The sequence below is a fragment of the Helicoverpa zea genome, chromosome 8 (assembly GCF_022581195.2).
Source record: "Helicoverpa zea isolate HzStark_Cry1AcR chromosome 8, ilHelZeax1.1, whole genome shotgun sequence".
Taxonomy (NCBI): domain Eukaryota; kingdom Metazoa; phylum Arthropoda; class Insecta; order Lepidoptera; family Noctuidae; genus Helicoverpa; species Helicoverpa zea.
The window spans coordinates 12,849,069-12,874,046 of NC_061459.1; the positions used below are offsets into that span (position 1 = coordinate 12,849,069).

The window sequence follows — 24,978 nt, forward strand, 5'->3', positions numbered from 1 at the left end:
CCCTCTTAAAGTTTTGTTTTTCGCACATAAATACATCAGAGCGCTCGTAACTCACTCTGGTCACACCCTAAAGGATTCTATTGTCGTTTATAAATGGTACAAATCGAGGGAACACTTCGGTATTTTTATATAGTTTCCGAAATATATGCTACCTTTTAAGGGTAACAATTTATTTGTTTTAAATGTCAGTAGGTTTATTGAACGTGTGTGTACGATAAGGTTGCATGAAAAGTACTCGCATTTTAATGATTGGATGGCATTACCTTATTTGGTAGTTAAGAGGTGATTGGGGAATATATAATTTTAATATTTAGGAATTGAATAAGTAAAGAACTATATTGCGACTAGTTCCTTCGTATTTCGGGAGGCACGTTAAATTGGTTGGTTGTTAGAAGAAGGAACATGTAAAGACACCTTCGGCAGTCATAAGGGGAAGTCAAAATCCAGAAAACCTTACAAGGGACTCGGACTCAGGAACCTAGCTTGAAGAGGTCAGTTTTCAGCTGCTGTTTTATGTAAAACACTGGTACTCAGTGGAATTCGATTAGGCAGGCCAACTAACATAGTTGGGAAATAGCAAATCAGATGATTACTTATTACAAATTTAAACATAATGACAAAGGAAACACAGACATTGCACAAATTAATTATCATACAATGGATTTTTTCATAAAAAATCCAATTTAGAAAAATGCCCATATACATTATACATCCGTATATGTTAGAATTAATTCAGTAATTACTTGGGAGCGGTTTAGTGGCCGACGTGCCAGTAAATGGTCTAAATTGCCACCTGCCACTATTGTACATGGCAGTGCCACAGTCCCTGGGGCACTTGATAATCTGACGGTGTTTGTGACTGTATTAGTAGGTATATATAGGCTGTTAATTAGTGTATTGTTGTAAGTTTGAAATTAGATGTAGGAAGTTGTTCGTTCGTTTTTTTTATAATTATAGTCTTAGGCTGTGTTCAAACCAAACTGACTGTCAGCCCCTGAATGTAAGCGATCGTTACGCAGTTTACTTCCATACATATTCAGTTTTTTGTTCACGCCTTACCAACGCTACGTTATACGTAAAGTATTTGGTTTGAACTCAGCCTTATTAAAAATATTTTCATTTTTTGACACATTTTCAACTATCTTGCTCAATTTTTGTTGTAGTGTATAAATCTATTTTAAGTTTATCCCGTAGCCGAACACTGTCTCTTAAGATACAGGTTACTCTAGTTTAAGAGGCAGGGTTAATATACTATGTATAGATTTTGCAAAATACAACAATAATATTGTACCCACTAGTATTGTAACGAACACTGCATATTATTTTTTTTTGTGCCTAGCTATCTGTTACATATATACATGCTATAAATTTATCAACATAAATAAATATTTTATTTATTTATATTTTATTTATTTTTGCAGGAACTAGTACTGAAATTTACTATTTACGATTTTCATACCCACCTACTGCAGGAAATAGCTCGCAATTTACCAAAACCGTGCAACATTTTGAAATGAACACAACAAAGCCGTCTATCAAGGACAATATAATTAACTAAGTGATTCCAAGTATTTAGTTGCAGCACGTTACGCGTTTTAATTAAATCTCATGTTACACGTGAGTTTGACAAGCCGTTGCTATGGCAACGGTATTGGTGTGCACCTGTGTGAGTAACAATGACTTACATACGTACATTGCTGCTTTGTATGTGTGAGTGCGTGAGTAATCAGAAATCAACGTCATTTTCTACGTGAAAATGGAATAGGTAAGTTATCCCATTAAAAATTTTAACATGTACCTGATGTTAGTAGTTCTTTATTTTAATTTGAATATTCCACAAGAAAAAATCTTTAAAACGGCTTTGTAAAATCCTGCAATAATCTGCAGTCCTAACAATGTGGAAACTTGCTTATTATGAAACAATTTATATTGAATTTAAGAGGAATTCAAGTTATTACCCGACCGTTAGTTTATGGGTAACCCTTCAAAATATAAGTTTGTTAATTTAACCGTATCAGTTCAAGCGTATTGTTTTCAATGAGACAGCTACATATTTCCGCTATTTGCTTGTAACCAAAATATAGTTTCAAACTAAGTTAAATATTATGTAGAAAACCAAAACCTTTCCAATCCTACAAAAATATGCGTTTTACACGATAATGATCAGCACCATATCAACCAATTGACTTCAACTGCTGAACGTAGACCTCTCCCAAAGAAGGACATTATGCATGTCTTGGGCATTTAACACCCATAATCCACCTATACCATAACCTAATCTCAAACCAAACACGGCTAATAGAAAACACAAACAAAAACAAACGACAAGCAAGAACATAACTCTCACTTCAGCACGTTTTAATAACAAGAATGCCATAATGGCTGTATGGAAACAAAACCGACAGTTTACCGCCGCGCACCGTTCCGTTCCACGCAAAGTTTTCCGTTGCAACAGTTTCGCGCGTCTAGCTTCGGCTGTTGCAACATCGCGTCATTCGGAATGGTCTTTTTTCGGTCGTTTGTCTTCCGAGTAAGCTCACCCGCTCGCCGGCGTCCCTTCTAAGCTCACACGGCTCAATTTAAAACCGTTCGTTGTAAAGCAATATTTAAAGTTGTACCCGTTTGTATAACGGAACGTTTTTAATGGCCGAATTTTCGACAGCCTTTTTGTTAATGATAATTCTTAATGCTCAAATTATGTTGCGTTAAACGGAACGTTAATTAATTACATTGATTATTATGGACACTTAGAGAAATTTTATTTTAATTTAAAATCTGTTACTGTTTCGGTGTTTCAGATTATAATTAAAACGAAGAAATGAAAAGGTATTTGTGAAAGAATTTTAATTTGTCTTTATTTTATAATAGCGTTTAAAATTGTAATTGTTACACGGTAAAACCAAATCAACGGTCTCATCGGAACAAACAAAATGCTCGAGTGCGGGAAGTGGTTCCTTGGTGTCACGAGTGAAATAGTGAAGAATAGCTAGTCCTAAATATAACGAGTCTACAAGCCACAAATAATGGGATTATATATTTGTTCGTATCTCATCTCTTTTCCTTAAACACAAGTTAAGCTCGGCTTACGACGATTTACTTCGTCGTCATCCCGTTCTTATCGGTTGCTAGGCAACGTGTATAAGATATACTTATTTATAAGTATACTTCGCTCATTAGCATTGCTAGTAACTAGCTATACAGGTAATGTTTATCTTTTTCGTTGAGAATTTGACTTTTATTACACCTTTCCCATTTTACTTACCTTAGTTAACTAAGGATTAAGTCCATGTTTTTGCCAATAACCACTAAATGGAGGACTTTTTTTAAAAGATGGATTATTGTCATGGAGTTTCTTGTCGGTGCATTTTCATGTGGATCATGTTTGTCCTTCATGTCATGTGTGACCTTGTACCTAATTAGCGGTTTCATAAGAGCCTTCTTTGGTGGCAAATCATCAGATTTTTTAGATATCGGTAAAGAAAGAGCCATGATAACTCTTTCGGCCAATCCCCTTTCATAAGAGCCAGCTTGTGTCTATATGAAGTAAAAACATTTATATTATTGTTAATTAATTTTATATTGTTGTGGTCAAAAGTCAAAACATTTTCAACAGCAGTCAGAAAAACTCCAAATCCATAACACAGCTAAATTCCAAAATTTTAAAGCAAATTCACTTTTATCATAGACATTTTGTTCGCAAGATCGCAATAAACTAGACGGCGTCCAGCCCCGCGCCCATAACTCTCAGGGAAGATAAAATATCCAATCTCAATAGAATCAGTCGTCCGTATCACCGCACCACTGCATAGTATTTATGTAAGTACCCTTTTGTATTATTGTATCGACGAGTATTTGAAAATGTTGGTATATGGGGCTTTTGAAAGGACAGGAGTAATAAGGTATGGGTATCTTAAACCATGCCAGCCATGGGAAAGCAACATTTTCTCGGGGAGCGTAGATAAATAAGTGTATAAAATTCAGTTCTTCATAAACACTCAGGAACTCGTTATGATAGAATGGTCACCCATCCACTAACTGACCGCGCCGAGCGTTACTTAACATTATGATTTATTTGGCCACGAGCTTCTCATGTATGTTCTGTATTAGCCAAATCAACAATTGCTTTTTTATCATCATCATCAGCCTTCTTATAGTCCCACTGCTGGGCACAGGCCTCCTCTCAAACAGAGAAGTATTGAACTACTTCTTTATAATCATGTTATTTCACAATAAGCAACTGTTTCTCAATTGCTGACTAGATTGGCCGTAAATTGTCGTAACTGCAGGAATCGTTTACGTACCTTTAGATACAGGTAACATAAAATTCTCCGCGTGTTATAAATGTGTGGGCCATCAATTTGGCCAGTTAGAACACTATCAAATACTTGGTTCTAACAACACAGCAGAAAAGAGCAGAAGGTTAAACTTAAAACAAAGATTATTGAACTATGTAGAAGGCGTGAAATTAACTACCCAAGTCGATTCTATACGGCCAATAATATAGTCAAAATTATTTGTAGTAAGTATTGTGCGTTTAAGTATGTAACCGTTAAAAAATGACACTTTAAATTACAGAGTTGACCACGGAAGCAGATTATCAGCAATGATAATAAAATCAAGTGTAGAACCTCTTCCAATTTTAACTTCCACCTTGTATGCTTAGATTTCCTGTGGTCAATCAACGCATATGTAGTCCGTCCTCTATATGTCTATTACATATACCTTTACTTCAAAACATAGGCATAGGTACAAATATAGATACGAAGTAATAATTTTCCTTGGAAATTCCTAGATGAAGGACAAATTCTCCTCTAACTTCGTATTGACTGGAAATTCTGTATCTACCTACACATTGACCCAGTACTGCAGCTCGAATATTCCCACAATCTTTTCAAACGCTACGCACACAAAGAGTTTATTGCAATGCGGTTCTGTGTTTGATCCGTTCACTATGCAAAGACAAATGCGGGTTATTGCAGTTATATTGCAACTGTACCTACCTGTACCTGGATACTGGTTCCTCCTTTCTTTACATTTCGGTAAAAAGCTTGTTTGTAATGTGTGATGCGGGCGCCGCAAAATGGTATATTGGTCGATCTATGCTCTTGTTTTTGCCATAGGGAAACACTGTTTGTGTTTACTTGTGGATCTAGATTTCTGTGGTCAATCTCACTACAGTTTTATGTAATGTGCGCAGCATTTCTAAAAAGATCATATAGAGACATCTCATATAGAGAATACACGAGCGTTTAATCGTCACATTTGCTTAAAGACCATTGGCACCAACAAAGGTTTGATCTCAAGTCTAAAAATCGCCCGCAGACCAACAAACTAACCGTTTCAAAGATGAACCAAGGTTGCACGAGCTACGAACCGTTCACGAAATCATCGGTTTGTTCCACTAGAGTAATCTAAGAAACCGCTGAACTAGTTATAATGAGTGGAATGTGCAAAATTGCACAGATTCGCCGCCGTAATCATAGTAACCGAGTCTTGCACAAACACTCTGGCTACAAGTTGCGTAGTTTCAAATTGCTACCTTCGTAAGTTCGTATGCATGTGTTAACTACATCTGCACCTATTGCTTTATAGAGTTGGTGTTATAGAAACAATGGTTCATCTCTTCAGTTAATGACAGCACAACAAACCTTATGATGTTCCAGAATTTAATGTTTGCCTAACACAAACTTTTCTGTCTACAATGCGTTGCCAGAGTTCCTCTTATTTTGCAATGTTAGTTAGGATATCAAAACAATGTCCCATTACTCCCAGGCCAAATAAAACCTGAATCATCAAAAAGTTTAAATGCCATATTTTAAATGAACAAACATAACAGTGCCAGATAACCATGGCACAAGGATAGTTGTCGCCATAAACGACGATATGTTACACGACACATAATACAATGAGGCTTCCTTAAATGTAAAACGGTGGCACTCGGAGACTCGTTGAAACCCCTATAAAAATGTTACCCAGCCTTTCATTATATTCGGTACGCGATTTTTAACTTTATTCAAACCAAAATGAACTGTAATTCCACAAGGTTAAAGTAGAGTTTTGCGTGTGGTATGTAAAATTTATTTTAGCCTAAATGTCCGATCTATTCCTAGTAGATAATCCCGTCCTGGTATTTACTTTGTTTGTTCCGTATGTGTCCTGATTTCAACTGTTTCGAGTATTGTATGAGGTGGAAGTTTAAAACACCTTATTTCGCTATCATCACATATTACGGCACTATGTGGTGTGTGGATTCCTGTTTGATAATTAGTCATATGAAAACGACTTAATGGATTTTGATGAAACTTGGGTACTGTAGCTCATTATGTACTGGTGGAAATAATATTGATATCCGACAATTTTTGTATCTACGAGAGACTAAATTATAAGTACGTCAATCAACCAGTCATTTTCTAGACATTAAAAATATCCTGTAGTTTCGTAACACAATCTTAATACATTGCTTCTTTATAAATAAGGAGGAGGGTAGTCGAGTAGTCTACAGGGAGTTTATGCAGGCAGAGAACCGAGTAATTGCTCGCACTAATATTGTTAATAATGCACTATTGAAGGCGTGTACTACATACTGATATATCACGCCTTTATTAGTAGAGAGCACGTAGTTTGATTAGTTTCGTGCAACGATTGAAGTTTCATAATTTGAAGATAGAGCGTGTTAAATGCAATATTCGATTTTTGATATCTTGTTATTATTTTATTGATAGGCTTAAGTATTTTTTGTTTGAACGCGTTAATCTGCGGAACTACAGGTCGGGCTTGAAAAGTGAAAAAGGGTTCTTTTTATCCAGGTGACAGAAGTACTTCTTATAGGATACGCACGGTATAAGCATTGAGGGAAGCTAGTACTATTCTTCCCATCAAAAACACATAGAAAGTGGTGAAAAGTGGTTTTGGGGGCTGTCTTGTGCTTGGACGTTACAAAATAAATATACTTTGTGTTTTAAGTTTACTCTTATATGATAATGCCCGAAAGATATACCCGAAAGACTATACCTCAGCCAAAAAAATCTAGGCTGAAGATGAGTCATAAAGCAATGCCTAACTTTTGATACTTAAATATATAGATAGTATCTGAGTTTAATTTTTCAGACCAAAAATACAGGTAAAAATATTGTTTAAATAACAATAGCGGTTATGATAGCGATCAATTATTTATTTACAAAACTACATATTGTTACCAGTACACGTGTATTTTATCAATTAGTTATTATTTCAAATGTACTCACTAAACACGCAGTATGCGTAATTGATTTATTTTTAACTAGCTTCTGCCAGCGACTTCGTCCGCGTTAGAGTCGGACTTTGTGCAAAGAGAGGAAGAAATAATAAACACCAGCCCCTCCAATTATCTAAATCTATGCGTACTTACTGCTACTTTAAGTAATAAAATGTAAATTATTAATAATTTGTAATTTGAACGAATATTTAAACACAAAAATAACTAATAGGTACCAACCTATTTTATAAAATAACAACAAAAGAAAGTTAAAAATAAATTATTTAAAACCTAAAAGTCGCGCAATAAGGTTGAACGCTCTGAACGTCTATTCGCATCAATCGCACCAACAGCCAAAAATGTAAGAAGCTCGCGCAGCGACCGCGCCGCGAGTCGCGCCGAGCGCGGCGACCGTTGCACAAAAATGATCCTTATAGCGTGATTCAGTATTCACGCGCGATGGCTTATTACCGTTTTTCATGTATAACTTTGGTGTTTCTTTACCGATTTAAATCATTCTTTTTTTAATGAATAGGTAATACTGTTAACTATGTTTAATTAGTATGAGTGAGAGTGTTATAAACGAAATAGTAGACAAATATAATCAGAAAGCTCCGAACTGCTAAGCTACCGAGAGTTTTACGTGTTATTGTGAGTCAACCATAAAAGATAGACATATGCTGCCACGGGATATTTTTTACATAATTTTATGAAGAACATTTCCATCGTACATGGTTTCTGTGTAGCTGTAACCATTAGGGCTGCACACGCGTCGGAAGCTTAAAAAATGGAGTAACTTCTCCCGTTTTCCCAACATTTACCTTCACTGCTCTGCTCCTATTGATCGTAACGTGATGAAAAGTATCCTATAACCTGCCCAGGAGTATGAAGAATATTTATGCCAAGTTTTATTAAAATCCGTCCTGTAGTTTTTGTTTTCAGAACGAACATACAGACAGACAGACAGACAGACAGACAGACAAAAATTTTACTGATTGCATTTTTGGCATCAGTATCGATCACTAATCACCCCCTAATAGTTATTTTAGAAATATATTCAATGTACAGAATTGACCTCTCTACAGATTTATTATAAGTACTTATAGATGTTTTGCCAAACGCACTCAGATAAATACCCAATTGATGTTCAAAGGCCGTGTAATCATAAATATATAATACAATTTCATAAATAAATTCATAAGTTTTTAGGGCTTTACTTTATAAACATTGTCGTTTCAAACAAGGTTTGGCATAAATGTTGTTGAAATGAATCATGTTACATTATGTTTGAGTGTCTTCTTCATTTATTTCACATTGTCTCCTTATTGTGTAAGTATGTATATTTAATTGGAAAATATATTTTATTACGTTCATTAATTTTCAGTGATATAAAAATGTAATTAATTAAATCAGTCACTTTTCTAAGGCCAGCTCTCAGCCGACATCTATGGCTAAGAGTTTTTAAACGTTTTTAGTAAGTACCTTCTAATCTTTGGCTCTAATGTAAATACTTTCCTCTATTATTTTTATAACCTTGTATACGTAAGTGAAAATGGTTTAATGTAATTAACATATTAAATGTTTCTGCTATTTCCAGTGCCTGAAAGTAATACCGGAACGAGTACAAATAGACTTTTACAACAAATCGTTTGTTGAAGAGACTCCTGTGTTTAACGTGAGGCGTTACAGTCGTAAGGGCAGCTATGTAGTCAACTTGGAATTTGTCTCCAAGCTTGTCATTGATAATTCGCAAACGGTAAGGTCAAGTATAGAAAATAATAGCTGCGGCGGTTACATTCGACGGCGGCGATAACTCACGAAACACTGAGTGGACTGTATGGATTAGAGTTATACGCGAATGTATTGCCACAGGGACTTGTTCAAATAATAAACGAATGCGACACTTTTACACGACTTTTATTTATCACCACAGTTGTTATCACTGATTTACATTAAGTTTACTTTTTGGTTTACACGACTTTATTAGATTACACACGATTGTAAACACTACGAGATTTATCACAGCAAAGTTATAACGATTTAAAACACAATAGTTTGAACACAACAGAGTTAGCACAATAGAGATTTAAACACAATGAAGTTACAAGTTTTTAAACACAATGAAGTTAGGGTATAAGTTTTAACACTAAGTTAGGTCACAAGTTTAACACAGTTTTATAGTACAGTTTACACAGTTTTATAGCACAATTAACACGATTTTATAGAACACAATTATTAGCACATAGATTTAGAACAATTTTAAGAGTTTTAGGGCATAGGTTTCACCTTAGTACTTTCACTATTTTCACTGAGCACTGGTTGTTACGAGCATTACTTGCTTACTGTGGGTCGACTACAATTTCTTTGAAAAATGACTCTATCTTTATACAATATTCTAAGGTCCCAAGTCGTAGGGGTACCGGACGGGTTGAAATTTACGTTAACCAATTAGCTATAATTTTACGACTTACGCCTGACCTTTTTTAGTCCCGCTACTCGACACGAGGGGGCTCTTTGATTAAACTAAGCATGCTCATTGGTGAAAGTTATGGAAAAATACTGATGACAGTTATCCTTTTACGCACACATGTAAACTTTCTTATCTATTGCGCAATGATTAAAGCTATTGCATCAGCCAGATATTATTACTAAAAACCGTTACATTCAAAATCTTATTACGTAACAATCAAGTTAGTCACAATCATAAACACATATTAAACAAAGCTTATCTGGCTATCAGTAGTATTAGTAATAGCATGTTTCAGCATGCATGTTATGCAGATTCATTTGGTTTAACAACAATCGATTACCTCATAACATTCTTAAATTAAGTACACATATTATATACATGTTAGCCTATATCTACTGCAGGCTCGGCGTCCGCAACAGCTCTCCCCCCGGCGCAGCACGCGTAGCCTCCTCCTTCACGAGGACGACGAGCTTGCTGACTGGGCGCCGGAAGACTCCCGTTCGTGTCCGCACCTCGGCGACTCTGATGCCGCCGTCAGGTCCAGGATGTGTGCGCTCGACGATCCCCATCGGCCAGACGTTACGCGGCAGCGTCCCGTCGGCGATGAGAACCACGTCGCCGGTCTGCAGTGGTCGCTCGTTGTTCTGGGGCTCGCCTCGGGGCGCGAGCAAGGGTAGATACTCGCGCACCCAGCGCGCCCAGAACCGGTCAGCGAGCGCTTGAGCGGCCCGCCAGGTTCTGCGGTCCGCCTCGTCGCATGGGCCCGTAGTAGGCAGGCCCGTTGATGAGCCCAACAGGAAGTGGTTGGGGGTGAGCGCCTCGGGGTCGAGGGGATTCACGCTCACGTGAGTCAGGGGGCGCGCGTTGACTGCGAACTCTGCCTCAGTCAGCAGGGTCAGCAGGACTTCTTCGGAGGGCGCCCTCTCGTGGAGCGTGGTGCCGAGAGCCGACTTGACGGTTCGCACCATCCTCTCCCAGGCGCCTCCCTGGTTCGGCGCGCCAGGCGGTATGAACCGCCACTCCATCTTGGCCGCCAGCCCTACTTCTTTCAGGGCCGGCAACCACTCGTTGTATGCTGCTCGAAGCTCGGCGTCGGCACCTCTGAAGTTGGTGCCGTTGTCGGAATACATGATGCTCGGCCACCCCCTGCGCGCAGCCATGCGGCGCAGCGCCATGATGGCAGAGTCCGTTGACAGGGAAGCCACCAGCTCAAGGTGGACAGCGCGACACGTCAGACACGTGAAGAGCGCGCCCCACCTCTTCTCTCGGCGACGGCCCACCTTGACGTTCATGGGCCCGAAGTAGTCCACCCCGCAGTTGGTGAACGGGCGGTGGAACGGGTCCAGGCGGGCTCGGGGCAGGTCGCCTGTAGCTGGCGGCCGGGGCACGGCGCGTCTGCGCCGGCAGAAGGCGCAGCTGGCCTCGACGGCGCGCACGGTAGGGCGCAGTCGCAGCACCCAGTAGCGCTGCCGCAGGTCGTTGGTCACGCGCTCCCTGTTGGCGTGACCCGCAGCACAATGCTCCTTCTGTACTAAAAGTTTAGTTAGTGGGTGGCGGCCGTCCAGTATGACTGGCCGTTTGGTTTCAGCTGGTGCAGTAGCCGCCTCGATGCGGCCTCGCACCCGGAGTAGCCCGTCCTCCATGACGGGATCCAGCTTGTACAGCCGGCTCGTCCGTGGCAGGGGACGCGCCGACTGCATGCGCGCCATCTCGTCTGCGAAGCTCTCTTCCTGGGAGCGTCGCAGCAGCTCCTTCTCCGCCCGTTCAATGTGGCGGAGCTCGAGCGTGGTGGCGGCACGCCGACACTTGTCAACGAACAAGAGCGCCCTCGCCGTGGCCCTCACCAGCACGTTGTAGCGGGAGAAGCGGGCTGGGTTAGGCAGCCAACTTGCAGGGGCCTCGGCGACGTGCAGCGTCTCGTGCTCGTCGTCATCTTCGGGGCTGGCTCGGCAAGGCCAGCAGTGCTCGCCGCTCTGGAGGAAACTCGGACCCTGAAACCATCTATCACTCGCACCTATGGGTGCGTCAGTTAAACGTGTGGCGTCATCCGCCACGTTAAGTTGCGTTGGAAGCCAACGCTATTCTTCCTTTGAAGTTAGCTCGGCGATCTCGCCGAGGCGATGCGCGACGAAGGGCGTGTATCGCCGCGCGTCGTGCTGTATCCAGTGCACGACTGTGGTTGAGTCCGTCCAGTAGACGGTTCTTGTTATGTTAAGCCGATGCTCTTTTCTTATAGCTTCGGCTAGCCTGGCCCCTATGACCGCGGCTTGCAGCTCCAAGCGCGGTATAGTCTGCGCCTTCCGCGGCGCCACCTTGGCCTTGGCAGCGACCAGCACGACGTCTGCGGCGCCGTCCTTGTTCGGCATCCGCCAGTACGCCACAGCAGCGTATGCCTGCTCGCTGGCGTCGCACAGCACATGCAGTTCACGCTCTTCATGGTGGGTTATCTCGTAGCACCTGGGCAGCTTTAAATCGGTTAGGTTTGACAGTTGCGACAACCATTCCGAGAACTGTTCATTGTCCTCTTGTGGAATGGAGTCGTCCCAAGACATTTGGAGCCTCCATAGGTTTTGAAGGATAATCTTCGCCCTTACTGTGTAGTGACTCAGAAGCCCAAGCGGGTCATAGATTGACATGACTGCGCTCAAAGCCTCTCTCTTCGTTGGTGCGCGCTTTCGGTTGCGCACCTCGGCTGGCACGCGGTTCATCGCAGTGTTGAACCCGAGCTCGTCACGTTCAGCGCTCCAGTATAGGCCTAATATCTTGCTGGCAGGCAACTCACCACCCAGTTGTGTAGGTGCAGTAGTGTGCAGCTCTGAAGGCACGCTGCGTAGAACTCCCGGATCGTTGGAGCTCCATCCTCGCAGCGTGAACCCGGCGACGGCGTGTACTTTCTGTAACTCTTGTACTGCAGTGTGTGCCTCGTCGGCGTTATCATAACTTACCACCAAATCGTCCATGTAATGATGGCGTGTGATGGCGTCCAGTGCCAGCGGGCACTCCTCGCCATGCAGCTCAGCGTTGTGGTTGCGCACATAATGCGCCATGAATGGAGAGCTCGCCGCGCCGAATATCATACTTGTCATCTTGTATTCTCGAGGCGGGTTGCTTCTGTCCTTTCCTCTCCAGAGGAACTGCTGAGCTGGCTGATCTTCAGGGCGTATTTTTATACGCAAGAACATTTCTTGGATATCAGCTGTGATGGCTACAGCCTTTTCTCGAAACCTAAATATAATGCCTGGGAGGGAGAGCAGTAAATCGGGGCCTTCCAGGAGTGCGTCGTTAAGACACACACCATTGCTTCGGGCTGCTGCATCAAACACAAGTCTTTGCTTACCTGGCTTGTTTGGGTTCTGCACCGCGAAGTGTGGAAGGTACCAGCACTTGGGGCTGGCCTTCTCCGTCCCGTCGCATGGCACTGCATAACCTTTATCCAGTAGGTTATCTATTTGCGATGTATATTGCACCGCGAATTCAGGCGCGGCGTCCATCTTCTGTTCAATCTTGATCAGTCTTCGTAGTGCCGCCTTATAGCTAGGCGGCATGGACACTGCGTCTTCTCGCCACGGCAGCCCCACTTGGTAGCCGCCCTCGATGGCTGTGGTTGTGGCCTCCACGATGGCCTGTGCTCGACGGTCCGCGTCGCTCACTCTTGGCTTGTGAGTGACACCTAGGGCCTCGATCTTGAAATGCGCTTCCACAAGTTCATGAAGTTGATTATCACCTTTCATGTCTCGTTCATGAATATGTAGTACTCCACCTTCAGTGGCCACGAGCGTCCGAGGTGCTGTTCCATGCACCACCCAACCCAGCTGTGTTCTTGATGCAGCAGGTTGGTTCGGACCTCCGACCCGGAGTTCTCGCGAGACAATGTGTTCCCAGTGATCCGTTCCAATCAATACTCCTGGACGTGTAGGCGCGTAACAAACCTCATTTGCCGGCAGGTCCCGCAAGTGCTTATAACCAAGCAGCGACGCCGGCACTGTTTGCTGATGCAGCTTCAGATCCTTAATTGTCCTTGCTTGAAGCTGGTGGGGTGAGCACTCCTTGCCCACCCCTCTTATCTTAATGGTGACCACCTGGCTGTCCTCCTCCTGCGAGGACATGTTGACGCCGCAGATGTGCAGTGGCCGCACGGTGCCTTCTGCGCCAATACTTTCTGCCAGGTTGCTGTCAATTAATGTGATAGTGGCTCCTTCATCGAGGAGCGCGTGGGTCCTTACCTCCCCCCGTGGTCCTCCTATGACCACGGGGCACATCTTCAACAGGACGGCCCTATTGTCGGCGGCGGCTCGGTTGGCTACCGACATTACTGCTTCCTCCGCCTGTGTCTTGGATGTGACTGTTTCCTCCTTCTTGGCAGGAGGATCGGAATGTAAGGTCACGTGATGCGGCCGGCGGCACTCGTTCTGGCCGCACGGCTTTGCCCGGCATAAGACGCGCCGATGTTTCTTCACGGCGCATTTAAAGCAAATGCCGTTTTCTTTTACAAACTCCCAGCGCTGGCCTACATCCATGGCCTTATATTTAGGGCACTGTGTCAGCGCGTGGTTTTCTTTACACAGGAAACATTGGTCGGCCGCTGTCTCAATAGCGGCATATACTGCACCTTGTTTTTTCTTGCCGGCGACCGGGAACTTAGATGCTGCAGGCCGGACCTCCCGCTTTTGACCGGCAGTCGAGGCGCTCGCTACTGTTGAGTAAGTATATCTCAGCGCCCTGTCCGCCTCGCGCATCAAAAAACGTGCTAGGCTACATATCTCTGGCTCCGCAGTACCCTCGTTATCGCAGGCGAAGTCACACCATCTCGATCTCAGGTGTGGTGACAGCTTCTCCAAAATTTCCCTTGTAAGTAACGGATTATATAGATATCCGCGACGATCAATGGCTTTGAGTGTGCATATTGTATTTTGTACCTTAACTGCAAAGCTATTTAACTCTGCCGCCGAAGATCCGGGCCGCGGCACGCGTTTCAACTCGTCCAGCGCCTTGTCGATAATCATTTCCGGCCGACCAAAACACTGTTCCAGCGTCCTCATTATTACAGCTGGATCAGTTGCTGTATGCAGCAGTGCTGCTACCGCCTCCCGTGCCTCGCCCTTGAGGCACGTCCTGAGCCGCTGAAGGTTCTCAGCCGTGGACACTGTATACATATTGGTAGTATCATTGAAGGCTGCCTTGAATGCAAGCCACTCACTCACCGTTCCGGAGAACGCCGGCAGGTCCGTATGCCTCAGCCGCGGGCGCGCCATCTTCTCCAGTGTTACAGCAAGTTGATCTATACTATTTCTATTTCTAGACGGCGACCTCTCCCGCGGCCGTTCATCTCGCGCTGGTCTGTGTTCTTCCGCAGTATGTGCGGCCCCCTCCCCCCGTGCAGCGGGGGTATGGGTATTCAGCCACTGGCTTACCTTATTGTGCTGGTGCTGGTGATCATCGTGCAGGGCCTCGTCCTGCACGCTCTCCTGATCGTCCTGAATTACAGATACTTCAGCGGCAAGCCGCTTTTTCACCAGCTCAGCTTCCATTTCCAGCTCTCGGCGGGTGAGAGCAGCCAGCTTTTCAGCTGCTTCCAACTCGGCAAGCCTTAAGCGCGTGGTCGCGCTGGTAGTCGACCTTACTGACCTAGATGAAGGTCCAGCGACAGCATGCTCAGTGGCTAATAAAGTGGATTGTTCTACCTGCGGTGATGCCGGCGGGTCCATGGAGAGGCGACGCATCCGCTCCCTAGCTATCCTCTCCGCTTCCCGACGCTGCAGCGATGCGAGCAGGCCCGGGTCTCGTCGTTCAGAGGCCCGCCTCTGCTCCTCCAGCTCCGTCAAGTCGCTCTGGCTACGTGTGATAACCATCGCGATCGGTAGACGGCACACACGTAATCACTTCACTCAACGTTCACTGCACTATCGGTTCGGATTTACACTAGCTGGTCACGACCTCGAGATCCGGCTCGAAGGACCAAAACTGCGGCGGTTACATTCGACGGCGGCGATAACTCACGAAACACTGAGTGGACTGTATGGATTAGAGTTATACGCGAATGTATTGCCACAGGGACTTGTTCAAATAATAAACGAATGCGACACTTTTACACGACTTTTATTTATCACCACAGTTGTTATCACTGATTTACATTAAGTTTACTTTTTGGTTTACACGACTTTATTAGATTACACACGATTGTAAACACTACGAGATTTATCACAGCAAAGTTATAACGATTTAAAACACAATAGTTTGAACACAACAGAGTTAGCACAATAGAGATTTAAACACAATGAAGTTACAAGTTTTTAAACACAATGAAGTTAGGGTATAAGTTTTAACACTAAGTTAGGTCACAAGTTTAACACAGTTTTATAGTACAGTTTACACAGTTTTATAGCACAATTAACACGATTTTATAGAACACAATTATTAGCACATAGATTTAGAACAATTTTAAGAGTTTTAGGGCATAGGTTTCACCTTAGTACTTTCACTATTTTCACTGAGCACTGGTTGTTACGAGCATTACTTGCTTACTGTGGGTCGACTACAATTTCTTTGAAAAATGACTCTATCTTTATACAATATTCTAAGGTCCCAAGTCGTAGGGGTACCGGACGGGTTGAAATTTACGTTAACCAATTAGCTATAATTTTACGACTTACGCCTGACCTTTTTTAGTCCCGCTACTCGACACGAGGGGGCTCTTTGATTAAACTAAGCATGCTCATTGGTGAAAGTTATGGAAAAATACTGATGACAGTTATCCTTTTACGCACACATGTAAACTTTCTTATCTATTGCGCAATGATTAAAGCTATTGCATCAGCCAGATATTATTACTAAAAACCGTTACATTCAAAATCTTATTACGTAACAATCAAGTTAGTCACAATCATAAACACATATTAAACAAAGCTTATCTGGCTATCAGTAGTATTAGTAATAGCATGTTTCAGCATGCATGTTATGCAGATTCATTTGGTTTAACAACAATCGATTACCTCATAACATTCTTAAATTAAGTACACATATTATATACATGTTAGCCTATATCTACTGCAGGCTCGGCGTCCGCAACAATAGCGTTTTATACAGAGTGTTCCCTGAAAGACTTTCTTTCTATATTCTATTCAGACTTGTAGTATTTATTTTGTTCTGATTCGACAAGTCTAGTGTCTACTACACAGTCTGCGTGTGTTAAGGAGTCATACAAAGTCAAAACAATCGCACATTTTTCCGTAGATTTTAGTAAAATGGTTTGGCAAATTAATGAGAAGTTGTTTTTCTTATTCAGTGATAAGTTTTTTTGAAGTGTTCACTGTTCCTAGAGATTTCTTTGTATGCAAACATTTTGTAGCACTTTATATCTTGTACAATCCTCACACACAATTAAACATACTTACATATTCCACAGGTAGATGTGTTATTCTACGAGTACCTACATAACGAGTACAGGCGATCTTTCCCCGAGCTGCACATGAAACTATGTGATCTCATCAATAAGGACATCTATTTTGGACACATCATGAGAGACGCCGGGTTCAAAACTTGTCCCATACTACCGGTAAGATTTTTCTTTATTTACTCATATATTAATGGTTATTTACTAACAGCCGCATCCAGATAAAAAGGTTTTAATCAAAGATTATTTAAGAGTTTAATTTTTTTATGGTTCGGTAGCCAAAGGGTAAAACGGGACCCTATTGTTTTCGCTCCTCTGTCCGTCTGTCCGTCCGTCCGTCTGTCACCAGGCTGTATCTCGTGAACCGTAATAGTTAGAGATTTAGTTAGTTAGCGAACAACAAATACTGAAAACTAGAATAAAATAAATATTTTGGGGGGCATATTCCCATAGAACAAACGTGATTTGCTCATTTTTGCTCTGGTACGGAACCTTCGTGCTCGAGTCCGACTCGCACTTGGCCGGTTTTTTTTATTATTCATCATGGGACAATAAATAGCTACAATATAAATGTTACAAGAATAGTTACGATGAATTAAACAATATTGCAGCCTACTAGATTATCCACAAATTAGCAAAAATATGGTAATAATGAGTGCCGCTAGAATGGCAATACAGTTAAATTAAAGTTAAATAAATATGACAGAATAGTATTTTAATCGGTTCAGTAGTTTTCGCGAGAAAGCGAGACGACTAGAGAAACTCGAGTTGCTTTCACATTTATAATTATGATGTGAGTACTCGTTAGGACTTATTAAAAATAATTATTTACTAAATATGTTTACGTTTCAGGGTAAATACGCGATACACAACATAAGCTTTCACCACGACTTCCCTTACGTCTGGCCGTTCGACAAGGGCATGGCTGAGATAAGTCTACAAAATCATCAAAACTCAGTTATGGTAGCAAAAGGCAAGGTTTACATAACATTCAAACAAGAAAAAAACTAATTGATTTTGTAGTATGTCGTTATTTTGGTTAAATTAAATGTGTGCAATGAGATGTTCGGTTCTTTACAGTCAAGGTAGTAAAAACAATATTTAATTGTTTTGAATGTTCAATTTTATGTCACCTAAATAGTAAAGTTATTATTCACCTGTATAGAAATGATACTTGATAAAGTTTTCTGTTAATTTATAGTTGTCATTAGGCGCATTTTACTCAAAATAACAATAAAACACCTTTTCATGTAACTATGCTAGAAGTATATAAGTTATATCATCATCATCATATCAGCCAATTGCCGTCCACTGCTGAAAATAGGCTTAGTAAGGTCTGAAAGTAATATACAAAAACATATTTCATATACGTGTAACTACATATAAATAACCCAAAAACTGTACGAGTAACCAACAACGAAATCAAAATTAATGTCAGAACTACCAGTTTGTAGAGTTTACGAAGTATCTTAGTGTGGGTCCACACTGCGAGCCTAGCGCGGTTGCGACGACGGGCGCGAAGTATCAAACATATGAAACTCGCCTTTGCGTCTTCTATCTTCGCGTTCTGGCCACACTACGGGCCTAGTCATAGAGCGACCCAATGCGCGGGCGGCGGGGGTAACAAACCAGTTCGATCTTGTCGTTCGGCGTATGTGCGTTTATATTTGTTTGTCTAAAAAATGGCGGTGAATACTGAATTGTTCATAGGTGCAATTCAATCTAAACCACCGATCTGGCAAAGCAAACATCCACATCACAATAATCGCACAATAACAAGAAAGTTATGGAATGAAATAAAAAAACAATTTCCTGGAAGTGAAGGTGTTGCACTCCTATTGTACGTCAAACCGCTACAAGAGCTCGCGCCTTCACTGTGGCCACCCCACGCCACCGCTCGCCGCGCCCGCCTAGGCTCCAGTCACCGCGCTTGCAGTATGGACCCACATTTACACTCCCTCTCACGAGCCGCCGCTTATTTCCCTTGACAGCCATATTACTGCAACTTACCACCAATCTAAACTGGCCTTGCAAACCTTACAGAAACTTCAAAAAAGTCCTACATATTTGTACATATAGGCAAATTGTGAGGGCTCATGTCTAATTGGTCAGATGATACGAGGGTCCCGGAGTACCCGTGGGTAGTATTTCGCACCTGTAGCCACCGATATTATGTGACAAAATTTGTGTTACTTGATAGTGGTCGTGATGAGAAAACTGAATTGTATTTGTAGTTGCAAAACTTTGATTGAATATGTTGGAGATGTGGTGGCCGTTTTTGTCAATTTTGTTAATCAATGGATTTTTTTAACAATGATGACGATCTTATGGATTTTTCATAAATAGACAACAGTTTGTTCCGGGTACAATATTTACCATGCAGGTACGGGACAAATTCCGAGCTTTTAGTGGATGAACGTGAAACCGAAGCCAACACACTGAAGCCTTTTGAAACAACTTTAATGAAATGTAATATGACATCCTAACTGATATCAGGAAAGTGTGATATTGCTCTATGTCCCGATAGGAATCTACATATTTAGATCGAAGATATATTATTTCAGTTGTGTTATGCATTAATAACAAATAATAACGTTTTAGGGTGAACCTTGTGTTTATATTCACACCACTAGTAAGTATAGAAAATATTAAAACATCCTTAAACAACGGTATATTTTATGGCCATCATTACTTTAATATGCTAAAAAACATATATGTAAAGTTGTCTCAGACAAACTTCCTTATGTGAACAGGTTGGCATCACGTCATATCATTACTACTGTATCTAATATTCAAACATATTGTCTATTTTAAATATTAAATAAGGATTGCATCTATGATTTGAACATGGGAATTAAATGCGCAGTTTACATTAGTTGGTTGCATACAATACTGCATCACGCAATCTCGTAATATAATATTTGCGTAATATAATATGTATGTACTAATCTGTGTGTAGATGTATGAGAGTTAAGATGAAAGTATGTCTGTCTATTTGCAGGCAAATCCACGCTAAGATTTAAACTTTTATTTGCTGTACAAATAAATTGTTTCTGAAAGAAAATTATATTTCTCTCTGCATTTGTTTATTCTTCTAGAACTTCAAAACCGAGTAAAATCATAGAAAACAGCCAGAGAGGTACATTTCATAGTTTCTTCGAACAGTTCGAAATCAACTTCGAAGTGCTCCAATTTAGAAATCTACCTTATTATCATAATTCGCATCGTTCTACTGCGATCTCAGGTACTACGACTGGACTTAAAAACCCTCACAAAAGAACCTTCAACCTTATTCCTAACCTCGCAAGACTCAAATTTCTTCAGGATCTGTGAACAAATTCTAATTTGGAAGTGTATCACAGATCAGTATTACGTATAATTAGCATTGTATAATTAAGTCTCTCGGTACGTATTTAGAATTCAAGTGTAGGAGACACTTGAATTCTAAATACGTACTAAGTCTAAACGGTTAATTTCGACTTTGAAGTTTATATTGCTCCATTAGAAATTAGGAAACGACGTACGTCAATGGCTTCCCACGTTGGGTGGCCAGTTAATTATGAATAGTTTGCTTTTCAGGGTAGCTAGGGGACCCATCTATTTCTAGTATCTTAGTTAACTTATTATTGTACTTGTTTAATATGTTAGCCTTTGGCCTTAACTGTTATCTATAGGGTCTTTGGTACATTGAGTAAGACCTAAAAGCCTGACACCTGATCTTGCACAAGCTATCGCGTTTTCGTAACTTGCTGGCTGTGAGCAAGCAGGATGACAGTTTTGGATTGATATTTAGCTGCCACTGATGTATCTCGAAGCTGCCAACAAACTTGACTTATATCCCAAAAATAGTACCGCATTACCTACGTCTCTCCTCTCACCTTTTACAAAATATTCGTGAACCTTTCCAAATTCTAAAAATAAGTAGGATCTTATTGAAGATGAGTCAAGGCCTCATATAGGAAGTTCTTCACAGAACAACACAGACACAGTGTGTCAAAGAGTGCCGAATAGCCTATTAAAACTCATACACACAACGTTAAGAAGTTAACACAGTGTTAACAGTTGGAAAGCTGAATCCGTGTCATGTTCGTATCATCCCGCCCCCGCTTTGAGTCATCACAAGTCCGCACTTACGAAGTATATAAACAGTGGTGTGATCTCACCAGACTTTATATGGAAACTCACCTTTTGATGTAAAAAAGGATAAACAATTAATGCGAGTTCAAAAACACTTGCCAGTTGCAAAAAAAGATGGTACTGAAAAGGTATGACGATGAAGCGTCAATAAATCAGTCTCTATTGAGTATTGGTAAACTATACTAACATAACAAACATATTTTTTTTTTGCTTGTTTGTTTGTAACCTAATAAAGGCTCCGAAACTGAATGACGATTATTTTTTTGTACTGTTTGAAAGCTACTCTTTTTGAGCGACAGTAGTTTCCACAGGACACGGGTGAAACCGCCGACGCCATCTACTAGTTAGTTTTTTTTTTTTTTTTTGAGAAAATGACAAAACCAAATGTTATAAAAATCATATACTTCTATGTATGATGGCGCAGAGATGAGAAATAGACAAAAAAACATTAAATAAAATCGTTTTTTTCCTTAGGTACGGTTATTTATTATTTATCGGTACTCATCTAATAAAGCTGTATAAATTACTTTTTGTATTTTGATAATACCTCTATAATAATATGTAATTTTACAAATAAATTGAATACATGATTGTCATCGTAATCTCTGCCATTGTCATTGATACGGGTACATTAATACGAATTGTGTAAGTGTATATGTTTATATGTGACTAAAATTCATGATAATACTTGTATGTGACAATATATATTATTTTTCATTGCCTGGTCAAAGAGAATAAGAAAACTCGAGAAATTCACATTTCAAATATAAAGGCATCAAGTCATCATCATCACTATCATCTCAGCCATAGGACGTCCACTGCTGAACATATGCCTCCCTCTTAGATCTCCACAGATACCTGGAGGTTGGAGGCGACCTGCATCCAGCGTCTTCCGGCGACCTTTATAAGGTCGTCTGTCCACCTTGTCTGTCCGTGTGGGTGTATCAAGTAATAAAGATTTTTTTTTATTTACTTTGTTTATTACATTAAACCCTCCTTGGTTTTAAAGTACTTACAAGCACATCTACTGATTAAATTCATACAAAATTACAGATTAATTTCAGGTTGTATCAAATTACTGTTTGATTATTTTTTAACTTTTTATTGCTTAAATTTTAAAAACAGTTTGCCGACTGCCACTCTAGATGTGTTAGTATGTTTGATGATGAACTCCGTCATTCCTCTCTCGAACGGCCACACTGAAGGTATTATGTGGTTGAACGTCATGTTGGTAATAGCATGTTTTCCCTAGAACAAAAATAATTTATTGTAAATTGATTAAAATAATAATTAGGGAATGTTTTGGGGACGGTTCCTATTCTAACTTAATGCAGCTGAGTAACATAGTTTTTTACATGGAGCGACTGCCTATCTGACCTCAACCCAATTACCTGTACAACCCGACGAGACCTGAAGACTGGCTATCAGACTTTCAAGCTTCTGACTACCCTTAACGACTACGTCCTTAACGTCAATATGTATAAATGTCAGGACCCTTAACGTTGATAAGTAAGAAGCTTAACAACGGATAAAACCCGACATATTAAAAAAAAGAGTGGCTTATGTTGTATTTCAGACTAGCCCCTTTACCGCGGTTTCACCCGCGTTCCGTGGGAACTCAGGAACATTGTAGCTATCTATCAGTGAAAGAATTTTGGAACTGCGACCAGCGTTACCAAAGATTACCCCCTACATACAAACTTACAAAGAACAATGTCAGGTTTCGGCCCACCCAATCAATTTTTAAAACTAAATTCTCATGGACACAAAGTTCTTTACTACAACAATTTAAATATAAAATACTAACTTCTTATAAAATATTTAATTGTTATCCAGATCTTTTCGAAAAAAATATCATTTTAATAAGTAATTATTTTGTTTATTGAGTTCAGGTTTTTCGTTTTATTAATAATTTGGAATAATTTGGTTTTGAGAAGTTAAATGCAAAAGTGGAAAACATAGAAAAGCTTCTGACATTAAACTACACAAAAAACTGTAAGAATTTTCACTGTCCATGAAATATTTTTATTGAGCCTAAGTTACTATGGACGTTTCACATTGTTCTTTCACCTCTTTATAATATTTGTATAGAAAACAATTCTTACTGGAAGGATAGGACAGGAACTGAGACCAGCGTCCCTCATAGTTTTACCGACATAAGGGTCACTGTTGATCAAATCACACAGCTTGAAGTGCATCTCCGGGAACGAGCGCCTGTACTCGTTGTGAAGGTACTCGTAGAATATTATGTCCACCTGTGGGTCAAATCAATTGACAAACACGGTTCTCATATTCTTTACAGAATGCAGACAAAGAGTCTTTTCACATTGGAAAAATAACGAGTGACTTACGCTGAGACGTACGGGCGGAGTCGCGAAGAAAATCCGCCAGTGTGAAGGTTGTAAGGTGTCAGCCAGTTAAGGCATACTAATAAAGAACCAGTATGCAGACGCTCTGATCATGTCTAACCACTATTTTACTCAAATTAATTACTAAGAAAATCAAAGAAATAGTTATATTAAATAGCTGTACAGAACGCTAGACGAAAAGTTCGCGAAAATTGACTTTATTACTAACTAAAATGAATCAATCAATTATATTCCTTTAAATCTTGCTTACTGTAGCTTGATAGTCTTACCGATACGGCATTGTCCATAACAGCCGTTGAAACGAAAACCAAATTGATAACATATTCTCCCTTTCGGCTGTATCGACGAACGTTAAACGTTGGATTATCTTCAATGATGGAAGAATTGTAGAAAACTATTTCAGCACGCTCCGGTATTGCTTTCAGGCACTAAAAAGGGTATTATTTGCATCAAAAAAGGTCCGGCTTTTAACCGACTTCCCGAAAAGGAGGAAGTTTTCAATTAGTCAGAATTTTTTACGCTATTTCATTTCTTTTTTATTATTGCTTAAGATGTAATATTTTTAATGGTGCGCAAAACAGGACAGTTGCCTAAATAACCTATGGGACTTATGTATTTTTTAAGATTTTACCTGAAAACTATACGTAAGATAGTAAATCAGCACCACACTCAAATAAATTGCAATGCAGTTCATAGCTATAACTAAACAAGTGTCCTACAAATGTAATACAACATAGAAATATCGACAAAAATGTTCAAAAAAGTGTATTTTATACATAGATCACAGAAATTATCGAATTAAATTCAATTACTTACAGTTATTTGTTTAGGAAATGGATTCCATTATTATCAAAATTTTGAAACATTACACCTAATGTATTTTGGTAAATAAAATGTATCCCCATTGTAAAACGGATGTATTATGAGTTAATGATCTGTAAGTCTTTTAATTTGATATTCCACTCTTTTGTAGTATCGGATTTATAATGTTTTAGATGTGAAAAATATATATAACTATTCTTCATTGTTGAACGTTATGACTTGTCTGAATTTTGCCTAGATGGACATAACGGATCTTTAGACTATGATGCAAGATACGGCCTACATAACTAGGCAAACTAAATGGCAACACCTCAATATAAAACAGTAATTTTTCTTTTCCACGTAGGTGCTAACATAAACATTTTTAACACGAGCCATACGTATAAAAATGCAGCCGAATTCGTACGTATCCCGATTTTATTAAGCACATGTCTGACATTATTTACAGAGGAGTCGGTGATCCCGGCCAACGGTATACGCCTCCGACTCTACAACGTATTTACCAAAAGCGTATTCATATTAGATTTCCGAGCTCCCAATGCCAGCCGGCCGTATC

At 40.4% G+C, this 24,978-nt stretch overlaps 2 protein-coding genes across 2 annotated transcripts; both read right to left on the bottom strand.

Annotated features, from left to right (window-relative positions):
* Nucleotides 1-10,096: 10,096 nt before the first annotated feature.
* Nucleotides 10,097-15,553, bottom strand: LOC124632633. Its single transcript, XM_047167531.1, has 2 exons — nucleotides 11,810-15,553; nucleotides 10,097-11,677 (listed from the first exon to the last, which is right to left on the bottom strand). The coding sequence occupies exons 1-2, from the start codon at nucleotides 15,551-15,553 to the stop codon at nucleotides 10,097-10,099; spliced, it is 5,325 nt and encodes a 1,774-aa protein (XP_047023487.1).
* A 6,670-nt stretch (nucleotides 15,554-22,223) lies between these two features.
* On the bottom strand, nucleotides 22,224-24,968 carry LOC124632793. The gene is made up of 4 exons (XM_047167758.1): nucleotides 24,232-24,968; nucleotides 23,870-24,028; nucleotides 23,337-23,486; nucleotides 22,224-22,479 (listed from the first exon to the last, which is right to left on the bottom strand). Exons 1-4 carry the CDS (start codon nucleotides 24,292-24,294, stop codon nucleotides 22,333-22,335), a joined length of 519 nt encoding a protein of 172 aa, XP_047023714.1. The 5' UTR covers nucleotides 24,295-24,968; the 3' UTR covers nucleotides 22,224-22,332.
* Nucleotides 24,969-24,978: the final 10 nt, after the last annotated feature.